Source organism: Galeopterus variegatus, unplaced genomic scaffold, assembly GCF_000696425.1.
Source record: "Galeopterus variegatus unplaced genomic scaffold, G_variegatus-3.0.2 Scaffold2989, whole genome shotgun sequence".
In the NCBI taxonomy this organism is placed as follows: domain Eukaryota; kingdom Metazoa; phylum Chordata; class Mammalia; order Dermoptera; family Cynocephalidae; genus Galeopterus; species Galeopterus variegatus.
This window is the reverse complement of record NW_007729100.1, coordinates 133,898-145,446: the sequence shown is the minus strand read 5'-3', so window position 1 is coordinate 145,446 and position 11,549 is coordinate 133,898. Positions and strand designations below refer to the sequence as shown.

Sequence of the window (11,549 nt, the reverse complement as noted above, 5' to 3'; positions counted from 1 at the left end):
CGCGCTCCCAAGCGGCGCACTCTCCAGTGTACCACCAGGCCGGCCCTCAAATAGCTATTTTAATTGAATATGAATATATGCAATATTCTTAGGTCAGAGACCTGAGAGATTTTTTAATCCCTTGATCATGTGAAGCCCAAAGGGGATTAGTGAACTGCTTAAGGTAACATGGGGACTTTGTGAGGGAGCTTTTGGATCAGGCTTAAAACATACCTGCCCTGCATCCTTTTTAATATAGAGTGATACATGATTTTAAGAACAGTATAAAGAACCTAAAGGCTGGATCTGGAATAATATAGAAATAATAATTTCTTTAGCTTACTAATATAAAAGCTTCTCTTTTCTTATTTGTACTAGGAAAACCTCTGCATGTTAGCTTCAATCAAACTAAGAAACAAAGAGCATTTCTCTATTTTGGAAGGAAAATGGATGCCTCCTGTTCCTTTTATTATTGCTTTGAAAGCAGCTGGATTGAATATCTTCCCTACTGGACACTCTCACTTTTATGTTGTTATAAACCATAAGGCAAGAATAAATCTTTCCAAATTTAATGTAGTGGACATTTAGGATGTTAGCAAGTATTAAATTTTATATAAACCTTAAGGTATAACATAAATTTTATATATTCACTTATATAGGAATATAATTAGAAAGGAAAGAATAAGTGAAAAAACCAGAAATCCAGGGTTCTGTCAAGTTTAATAGTTTTCTCCAGGAGAGTGAGCCTGTAGCATGATATTCATATTGATAATCAGACCACACCCAAGATGGTCAGTGCAGTGCAAAGGTAGTCTGAGAGACTTCTCACTTGGTGCATTTTCTCTCTTCCCGTGACTGGACATATGTAAGATTTCTTAAAAGAGTAAATCACTCTGCACTTTCCCAAACATGGTAAATCAGGCAAAATTAAACATACAAAGACCACCAATGTACAAAACCCACTTCCTCTGGTTTCCTGGCAGAGCACGCATGTGTGTTCTGCTTCATGTCACTCATAAAGCTTTAGTTAAGATCCTTCCATGTCGAACTGTGAGCTCCTTGAGGACAAGCTCTGTTTCTTAACCTTGATTCTTCCATCACCTATCATATTCCTAGAATACAGATGGTGTTTAATGAGCATTTTTATGTTAATGAAGACACAAAGTAGCTTCTAATCCTGAAAGGTGTGTTTGTAGGCAGAGGAGTTCCATACTCAAGAACATGTTTATGAATATACCAGAAAATGACAATATAGGTAGACATTCATGCAACATTTGAGAATAATCATATAGCTAAGGATTATGAGCATATATGCACAGAAAAAAACCCTTGGTTTTAATAACTCAAATTGTCGGTTGCTCTGCAATGCTGAATGTAGTGTCCTGTTCATGTTTTCAGAATATTCAAGAGAATTTTTTTCCAAACACCTATGTGCTAGGCACTGTTTTAGATGATTAGGATAAATCTGTGAATAAAGCAATAGTCCCTGTCCTTGTGGAGCTTACACTCCACTAAAGAAAAATAAACATAAATGATCTAATACGTTAAAAAAAAAAAAGTGCTGTGGGAAAAAAAAAGGCAGATCAGGAACAGCGGGGTTGGGGCAGTATATGATATTAAATAGGGTGTAGAGAAGGGCTCAAAGAGAAGGTAAGATTTGAGCAAAACTTGAAGGTGGGGAATTTAGCCAAGTACATTATCTGGGGAAGCAGCTTCCAGGCAGAGAGAACAGCTGGAGCAAAAGCCCTGAGGGACTGGCCTGGTGTGTTTGAGGATTGGAGGAACAGCAAGGAGGCCCTGGCCTGGAACTGAGAGAACAAAAGGAGATCAGGCTAGAGAGATGACGGGGTATACGTGGTGGTGATCAGATCATGGAGGGCCTTGTAGATCATTGTCAACTTTGGACTCTACTCTGAGAGGGAAAACCATTGCCCAGTTTTGAGAGAGGAATCACATAATCTTATAATTTTAAATGGATCCTTCTTTGTTGAGAAGAGACTGGAGGAGGCCAAGAAGTGAAGAAAGACTTGTTGGGAGGCTCTAAGATCAATTCTATTCGTTTTTATACTGACAGGTTCCTTTGGTAGAAATGAAAGCTTATCGACAAATGGCCTTGTTAAGCTCTGCTTTTGCGTTTGGTTGGAGCAAGTGGAATCTGCTGTGTAATTCTACAAAAGTTGTAGTTAAGGTATAGTATGCACAAACCAATAAAACTCCTTTGTCCTCAAAAAGAGAAGGTACTCAAACACTAAGTGAATGTAGACTGACTTCTCCAAGGTAAAAAGAAATCAACATTCAAAATGGAATTTTTAAATTTCAGATTTTTTTTAGTTTGTTAATAAGATAAAACCAAACTATGTAAAGGTCATTCCTTCATTGTCCGTTATGGTATCAAATGCTCTTGACTTCAGGCCAGAGTCTTTATTCTCTTTACATTGACTAAAGAACAAATGGAAGCCTTTAACGTGAAATATACCTGTGATTCACAAACTCTCTTGTGAGAGGATTAGGCCTCCAACTTAAATTTCTGACAACATTTACTACTGCCTAATAAAGAAGGAATCTTATCAAAGTCTAGAAGCTGACTGATGAATGTTTTAGCATAAATGAGCCACCAATATTTATTTTTCTTGTTTACTGTGTGTTTCCTCCACTCAAATACAGGGTTTTGTTGTTGAAGTTATTAATATATTTGGGGGTGGAGGGGCTGTTTTGTGTTTTGTCTCACTGTTATATTCCTAGCACCTAGAATAGTACCTGGCACATGATAGGTACACAATAAACATTTGTTGCATGAATTAATACATGTGGGTAAGCTCTATAAACACCAAGATATGAACAGTTTCATGGCTTTTCTTTTTCTTTAGGTGAGGGAACACCTTACTAAAGAACCTATGAATCCTGATTGGGACCTTTTAATGTTTAGTGGTGACAGAGCACAAAGACTCAAAATCGATGAAGATAGCCAAACCTTCTCTGAAGCACTTAAAGAAGAAACTGAGTTTCATTCTACTTTATATCACATGGTTAAGGACTTTGCTTCTGAAGAAGCAATGGAGAAAGTCAGTAGCTCCGACTGCCAGTTTATCGACTGTGTGTGCCAAATGCTACTCTCCACTAGATTACTCAGCTATTCTTAACCTCCACTTGCAAATTTTTATTTGAAAGGAAGAATCAAGCATGTTGGAAAAAAAAAATCAGGTATTTCTTCAATAAAGTGTAATGGATCAATATATTTCAAATAGGCTATTAAAATTGTATAATTAGCATTTTATACTCAAATTTTATTTTAAAGTAGGGTTTTTTTCCTTTGAATATTTGGCCTATTGAGAATTTCAACTTTTACTGTATGAAGATTTAAATGATTCTTTATTTCAATAAATTTTAGTAAAACAATATATAATATTTCTTCCTCAAAAAGCTCATTAAAAGATCATAGGCAGGTTTCTTCCCCACGGTATATTAGGTGGGGAGGTAATCGCAAACGAAAGCGTGTAAAGTATCTTACAGTCATTCTGAGAACCTCTGGTTTCGCGCTATACTCGCCTGGCTAAAAGTTACTAATTTATGAACTTCAGATACTGAAACTTTAAAACTCAAAATACATATATTAGGATGTGCTGCAGTCACACTGGCGGTGGCCCATTGTGTCGGAGTCTGGTAAATGGCCACAAGATATGTTCTAGAGAGATCCAGGAGTCCCCTTCCTGTGTAGGAGCTGCATCCACAGACTTCTGGAAAAATCGGCCTGTGAGGAAGCTCAGCAAAGCTGCAAGCAGGATGATGAAAGCAACAGAAAGCCAGAATGCCTTGTTAGCCCTTCTCATGGGAGTCTTGAGATTTGTTGCCCAGGAAGCTATTGTGTCACAACTACAAGAAAAACACAAACACAGAATTCAGTTATCACAGTAGTTCACTATTAGAAAGATTCCTTTTGCTAACAAAACCAATCAAGTCATTGATCTGCCCTACATATCACGAACACTACCTTATAATCTATGTATTATGATTTATCATCTTGGCTTTGGGCACAATCTGCCCCCTACACCTTAACATTATTAAAGAAATGATATTCTATGATGAGAAACCAAACTATGCAATTTAGGCATTCTTTAACTCCTAACAACTACATCTGAGTATTTATTTCATTCTTTCAATCAGGTCAGGCAACTCTATTCCTCAGTAGAAACAAAAATATTACTCAGTAAAGCAGGATACATATGTATGTACTATGTACGTGTACTGCACATAAACATGTCACTTACTTCTCACATATCCTATACTTTTGCTGTACTAAAATTTAAACTATTTGTTCTAAAAACACCTCCACACACAAAAAACTTATTACAGCAATATGTAAGTCTTTGAAAATAGTTAACTCTGTGCTAGACACTGTACAAAGCATTTTACATGAGCTGATTAATTTAATCATGACAGCAACACAATGACATAGGTACTATTATCATCTCTATTTAATAGATGAAAAAACTGGTGCTTTAAAATGATAAACTTGCCCAGGTCACGCAGTTTTAGGGAGCTGGAATTTGAGCCAAGGCTGTCTGGATCCAGAGTCAAGTTCCTAACACTGTACACTCTCCTGCCTCTTGTAATACAGATGCAGGGATAACTACTGTACAGCATACAAAGTTTGTTATTCATCTCAAACTTAACAATTTGACATGGCTTTCAATAAAGTCATTTGAGTAAGACTATTACTCCTAACCCTGCCTTACTCTTTCCCATCCCACTAAAGTGGTATCATTTAGCAAGTAGACAACTTACACTGAAGAGACATCCCACTTAGATGGATTATTTTTCTTTTCAGAAAGACTTGGCTTCCTTGTCCTTTCTACTATTTCTTCTCCAGGTGGTTCTGAGTCATCTTTAGTTCTGTAAATAAGTATTATTTTTAAATATTCAAAACTAAGGATAATATACCATGTTTATAAAATATTGCTAAATTTTACTGTATAACTCAAGAGGCTCATGATTATTTGTTTTGCTTTAGGAAGATTTAATAAATACGTAATTCTAAAATTCAAATCACCAAATTTATAATTTAAACATTTTAAAGGATTTTAATTTTAAAAAATAACTTCCTCTATTTAGAAAAATAGTAAATGTTTGTGTAGAAAGTTGGGATATTATCCAGGCACAAAGGAGAAATTAACAAAGAATATATAAAAGTTAGTCTCACTGCTCATAATTAACCATTTGTTATTACTGTGATTTATTTCTCTGTATATATATGCATGTTTTTTTTTTCCTTTTTGTCTTTTTTCGTGTCCGGCAATATATATGCATGTTTAATGACACTTAAAAAAATGTGGATACCATATTTCTTCCTCTTCGTATTTTTTCATTCACTATATAGAAAACATTTTTTCATTATTAAATATTCTTCTACCATATTGTTTTTAATATCCTATATGAGCAGTTGATTTTTGATCAATGCTAACTTAGAGTTACATCAAAATTTACTTCTTTCTCTAAAAATCTTTATTTTATAAGTGGTTATGAAAATATTCTCAATGTAAAGCTAGTTAAACTGGTATTCAATTATGTGGGAAATAGCAACTGGATTGACTGTAGTTTAAATCAAATCATTATGTAATGAGGGGTTGCTCCACTTGCACTGAACAATTGTTTCATTATCGTGTTCACTGATGAATTCCTAGTTGGATCTGAATATTTGAATTTTGAGATTTCAAGCTCATAATGCCCTCAAAATTGCCAAAGGGAACTGTGTCTCAAAATTTTTTTTTGGCTGGCTTGGTGGGGGTGGGGGGATGGGAGGCTGGTCAGTACTGGGATCTGAATCCTTGACCTTGGTACTATATAACACTGCACTCTAACCAACTGAGCTAACCAGCCAGCCTCGATGTTTTTTTCAGTTGAGTATCTATAGAGAATATATGTGGTAAATTTTGGTTTCCTTTTTAAAGGAAACAAGGCTCAAAAGCCAGAATCAATTGCATTCTTCTATGGTTCTGAAGATCTCAGTCTTTTGTTACAAAGACTTCTCAGTAGAAATCATACCATATGAACAAAAAGGAAAAAATTTATTCTAATCTTTTGAAGGAAGTTCTTGATTTTTTTCCCACCCACCTCAAAAAAAATCCGTTATGTAAACTCTAAATCTGAAAAGAGTTTGCAACACATTCAATAGGCTCCCAGGATTTAAAAAAGAAAAAGGACTCTCTGAGGATAGGCACTATGTCTTGTTCATCTTTATATATCTTAGGGTGAGCAGCGTCTATCACATAATAGGCACTCAGTGAACGTAAAATCATTTCATTAAGATCTCTTAAATTAACAGATGTGGAAACTGAAACCAAGTAAGGTTAAGCAATTTGTCTAGTGTCACCCAAGGGCTTAGAGGCAGCATTTCTTCATGTCCCTCCTTCTTGTCCTCCCCTCTTCACTATAGAAGTATATTTCAATTTATTCTCCTAATTTACTAGAGAGAGTGATATAGTTTTACGTATTCCCTACTCTTTATTTATATAAATGGAAAATAGGTGTATGTGCATGTTACATGTGCCTTTATATTATATATATGTTATGATATGTTACATATATAGATCATGTATTTTTAAAAATCTAAGTAGATGGACATTTATTCTCCTAATTTACTAGAGAGAGTGATATAGTTTTACGTATTCCCTACTCTTTATTTATATAAATGGAAAATAGATGTATGTGCATGTTACATATGCCTTTATATTATATGTTATGATATGTTACATATATAGATCATGTATTTTTAAAAATCTAAGTAGATGGACATTTCACTTCTATGGCTCTTTATTGACCTTCTCCACTGATGGCCAGATACCTGGACAGGAAGAAAAGTTGTCTTCACAAATCTGGCAAACTCCAGTGTCTTTTCTAACTTAAGATCTCAAACCTTGCCTTTCTGAGAGCTACAAGAGTGACTATATCTACAAATGACATTCGTATAGTGCTTAATAGTTTATAAAACTCTTTCACAATGAATGATGCGGCATTGATCTCATCTCTATGGAATAAAAGTGACCCCCGTTGTTTATGCCCCAGGTTCATGTCAGGTTAATAAACACACCAAGCGTCACCTACTTCAGTTCACATTTTTCCTCTTCAGCATCTGCCCAAGAATAGGTGGTAATAAATCGATGTAATGAGGGACGGTGTTCACTCTGCTTTGACCCCAAAATACGCCTAAATAAAGACGATTATAGCCACTTGTCAAATCAAATACATCTGTAGCCATTATCAGTTTATATCCTACTGTTTAAATCAATAAAAATTATATGTTCTAATTAAGTTTTTTCGAGGCACATTCACATAACTCCTATTTCATAATTTAAAAAACTATGACCACATACCAATTTTTGTAGTTATTTATTCTGCTTATATTCTGTACAAATCAAATGTTAAAGTGCCACTTATTTCAACCACTCATTTACTTTAGCCCAATTATAAAGTAGTAAGGTTCCCAAAGAGCAAGATAAAATTACACTTACCAACTGCTTGACCTCCTATTGAATCGGTCATTATTTTCCATCCCAGCAACCTTTAAAAGTTGAGATGTTAAATAATAAAATAAGAATTTAGTGAAGCAAATTCTTATTTTTTGTCATATGAAAATGAATTTACTTTTGATGAAGAATACTTAGAAAGTTGCTTACCATTCCTACATTTCCAATATTTCTGGGTAAAGAGGCAATGGTCACTCTTCGAAGAGAAGATGGCTACCCAAAGAGGGAAATGTACATTAGAAAATTCCCAATAATTTATCCTGGTGTGCAACACTGAGGAATATCCTTGTACATACACATCCATACACTTGACCGCTTCTGAGTTAAACATCAGACATACTTAGAAGGATCTTGTTTTGGCCAAATTGCCTTCCAGAAATATTTGATTTATATTCCACTTTCTCCAACATTGGGTTATTATAATTTATGCCAATCAAACAAGGAATATAAGGTTTCTTATTTGGGTTTGTCTTTATTGGGTTTGACTCTGGTAACATTGAACTTTTTTTTTTCTGTGTCAAATAACCATGTATATCTCTGCTCTGAGAACCACCTATTCACATTTATGACCTTTTTCCATATTAATTTTGTTTATATTTCTGGCAGAAAACTTTTCATGGTCAATCCAGCCAAGTCTAATTTTCCTTCATGCTTAGATTTTCACCAACTCAAGAGAAGATAAATATGCACCTATATTTATAGCTTTTCAAAAAGCCTTCTCCAGGGAATCAGCAGCAGAGCAGCAATTTAGCTCAACCACAGAGCTCAAGTGCTGGTCCCCACAGGAAGTTCCCCCAGTTTAGAAGTAAGCAAAGGACAACAAATTAGTTCCAGTGCAGAGTTAAGTAGTGGGAACAGCAAATAATCTAACACAGAACTGAAAGAAAAAACAAAATACCCACAGAGCAGAGACAAAGTTTGATATTAACACTAAAAATCTCACTTTACCAAAGAACACCTGTAAAATCTATAAGGACCACAAGCCCCCTGGACCCCCAAGCCAGGGAGGGGGAAGGACCGGAGGCCTCAGCCCTGTCCCCTGACACCCACAACCAGCCCAGCGATGACCACTGAGCCACCACAAGAAGCATCCCAAGCCCCCAAACCAGGATGGTGGGGGACTGAGGGTCTCAGCCATGTCCCCCTGACATCTGCATTCAGTTCAGTGACAACCAAGCTACCACTGGAAGCCCCCTGGTCTCCCCTGCAGGAATGAGGGGGTGTCGTGGGCCTCAACCACGCCCCTCCTTCCCCCTTCCCCTCTCCCCCTCCGACCCAACTGCTCTGCAACATCTTAGAATGTAAAACAGATCGAGCTGCGGACCAATCCCTCCTCCCACAACCAGGCAAGGAGCACTCCAAAAGCACCAGTTCCATGTAACCACAGCCACCACAATAGCCACGACTGCCACAAAAGTGGCTAGATGCCACAACCACCGTGCAGATGGTCTGCCAGCCACCCGAGTGCATTGATACAAGGAGAGTCACTAAGGGAGACCAAAGAAAAGAAGAGGACGTCTCTCTCCACAAAGCCCATTCCAGAGTGACAGAAAAAGCATCTGCTCTACGATAACAGTGTGGACCTGAACATACCTCTCAGCACAGATCATCTAGGCAACAAATCAACAGAGGAACCATTACTCTTTCAGAAGCAGAGAAGAAATGTAGGGTTATCAGAGGGGAGGGGGTTGGGGAGATTGGACAAGGGGCATAAAGAGTAAGTACAATTTGTAATGATGTGTATGCTAATAATATTGATTTCATTGACATACATCAACATTGAACCCGAAAAACATGTACAATCGATTATGATACAATAAAAAAATTTTTTAATTAAAAAAAAAGTAAAGGAGGGCTGGCCCAGTGGCGCACTCGGTAGAGTGCGGCGCTTGGGAGTGCGGTGGCGTTCCCACCGAGGGTTTGGATCCCATATAGGGACCGCTTCCCGCTCACTGGTTGAGCGCAGTGCGGGCATGACACCGAGGGTTGCGATCCCGTTGCCGGTCACGAAAAAAGACAAAAAGGAAAAAAAAAAAGTAAAGGAAAATGTTATATTGGACTTATAGAAAGTGTCTTTACAGGGAGAGAGAACACCTGTCTTTGCTTCTTCCTTTTTCTTGGAATGTGACGATGTAATGACGAGGACTTGGTGCCTGGATCTGACGTAGCCATCTCAGACTACGAGGTGGAAGCCAAGGGCTGAGGGTAGCGAACCAGAAAGAAGGGAGGGAATGATCTCTAAGGATTTTGTGAAGCTGCTCTGCCACTGTGATTCTGCCTAGTTCCAGCTTTGTTTTTATATGAGAGAGAGAAACTACTGTACACTGGCTTTCTTCATGCTGCCAGGCAAACTTAACTGACATACAAATATAGCAGGAAGTACAAAAGCATACTATATAAACAAATACACACACATGTACATACACACATATATAGGAATTAAAACCAATGTTTTGTAACTTAGATTTAAAGGCATGTAGCTTCAAATAATATTTTTAAATCATCTTGTTTATAAGCATTTAATAGACATTTGTTAAGTGAATTAGTAATTACCTTGGAGTTTAGAGAAGCTGAACGTTTTTTAATTTGGCAGTCATCTGAAAGGAAAAACACATTTGGACATTTTAGAAGTTACACATCAATCTATGTTAAAGCAATGGTCTTTTTTTTTCTTTCCGCAGCAGCAGGCCAATATGGGGCTCTGAACCTGTGGCCTTGGTGTTACAAGGCTGTGCTCTAACCACTAAGCTAACCCATCAACCCTATGGTCTTAATTTTTAACAAACTAAATGTCAGAAAGGATTTATTTAAGACTCTAGGGACTACTGACCAATATATCTGTTTATCATTTATTTGGTGATTCATAAAATTACCATCTTAACCAATGGAATACATCCTCTGTGAATGTCTACAATGTCTAATGCCTACTTAGGACATAGTGGGCACTAAATGAATGTCTGAAGAAAGGAATCCAAAAGTAGAGTCCAGAAGAGTATCAAATATGGTTACTCTAGAAGAGGGAATAGATCACTAAAATAAGAATTCTGTTCAGAAAAGTCCAGACTGTTTATTTAAAATAAAACTTAATGTAAGATTTATAGAAACCATGTGTTAAGATATTTTCCATAGCCTCATATGTGTCAGTATTTTCCAAACCATCAGGCAGTTTGCTGTGCCAGGGTCATTCCTTCTTTAGGAATCCAAAACCACTGTTGATGAGAATGGTTCATTTAAATTGTTGTGCCTTACGTTATGTGTGGAGAAAGAGCCAATTCTAACATATTCTAAATAGGGGAACACTACAGTCAACTTAACGAGTTGGACTAAATACAGTTTATTCTCTCAGCAGTAATCTAAATTGATTTAACAAATTTTTGGTGTCATGTTTCCCAACCTATTTTCTGACACCTTACTTTTGGCTAAATAACAGAAATGAGTTGTTTTTCTAATATAACCTTAATCTAAGGGTCTTATACTAAAGACATCATAAGACTTAGTAAGAGAGTGCATGGAAGAGGAGAATGTTAGAAAAACATACCTAATACTAGTATCAAACTTTTATTACCTTCATCTTCAAGAGGGTTAAAAGACCTTTCATTCTGCAAAAGAACCTGTTTCAGTTCTTCTAACTCAGCATGCTCTTTGGCGTACATTCTCTTCAAGTTTTCTACATGCTGAATCATTACTTCAACCGCTTTACTGACTCGGCTTTCCTAGCAGAACAAAAGGAGAAAATTTACATTGGAAATACTATTTTTAATACTTAAGTTAAAAGATGGCGATTAAACACGTGTTTACCTTCACTCCATCCCTAAATCTCAATAAAATGACAATAAAGGTATTTTTTTTAAAAAGACATGATTTGACAAGGACAAACAGAACCGAAGAGGCAATAATAGCAGCACGATTTTGAAAGCTGGTTAAGTTAAAAGATGGCGATTAAACACGTGTTTACCTTCACTCCATCCCTAAATCTCAATAAAATGACAATAAAGGTATTTTTTTTAAAAAGACGTGATTTGACAAGGACAAACAGAACCGAAGAGGCAA

The 11,549-nt window shown here is 36.5% G+C and overlaps 2 protein-coding genes across 5 annotated transcripts in view; one reads left to right on the top strand and one right to left on the bottom strand.

Annotated features, from left to right (window-relative positions):
- The window catches only part of CASC1 (cancer susceptibility candidate 1), a 50,169-nt gene extending 47,031 nt beyond the window's left edge, over positions 1-3,138 (top strand). For 3 of the 4 annotated variants that reach the window (XM_008583642.1, XM_008583641.1, XM_008583644.1), the window contains 3 exons: positions 358-525; positions 2,054-2,167; positions 2,847-3,138. In XM_008583642.1, the coding sequence (XP_008581864.1) occupies positions 358-525; positions 2,054-2,167; positions 2,847-3,119 (555 nt within the window). In that variant the 3' untranslated portion in view covers positions 3,120-3,138. The remainder of the gene's footprint in view (positions 1-357; positions 526-2,053; positions 2,168-2,846) is intronic. The other variant, XM_008583643.1, reaches the window with a different exon arrangement.
- Positions 3,139-3,329: 191 nt separating this feature from the next.
- The window catches only part of LRMP (lymphoid-restricted membrane protein), a 40,144-nt gene continuing 31,924 nt past the window's right edge, over positions 3,330-11,549 (bottom strand). Inside the window, exons 12-18 of the mRNA XM_008583646.1 lie at positions 11,065-11,212; positions 10,053-10,096; positions 7,650-7,712; positions 7,485-7,534; positions 7,078-7,179; positions 4,762-4,869; positions 3,330-3,849 (exon numbers count right to left, since the gene is read on the bottom strand). Coding sequence (XP_008581868.1) covers positions 3,606-3,849; positions 4,762-4,869; positions 7,078-7,179; positions 7,485-7,534; positions 7,650-7,712; positions 10,053-10,096; positions 11,065-11,212 — 759 coding nt within the window. The 3' untranslated portion in view covers positions 3,330-3,605. The remainder of the gene's footprint in view (positions 3,850-4,761; positions 4,870-7,077; positions 7,180-7,484; positions 7,535-7,649; positions 7,713-10,052; positions 10,097-11,064; positions 11,213-11,549) is intronic.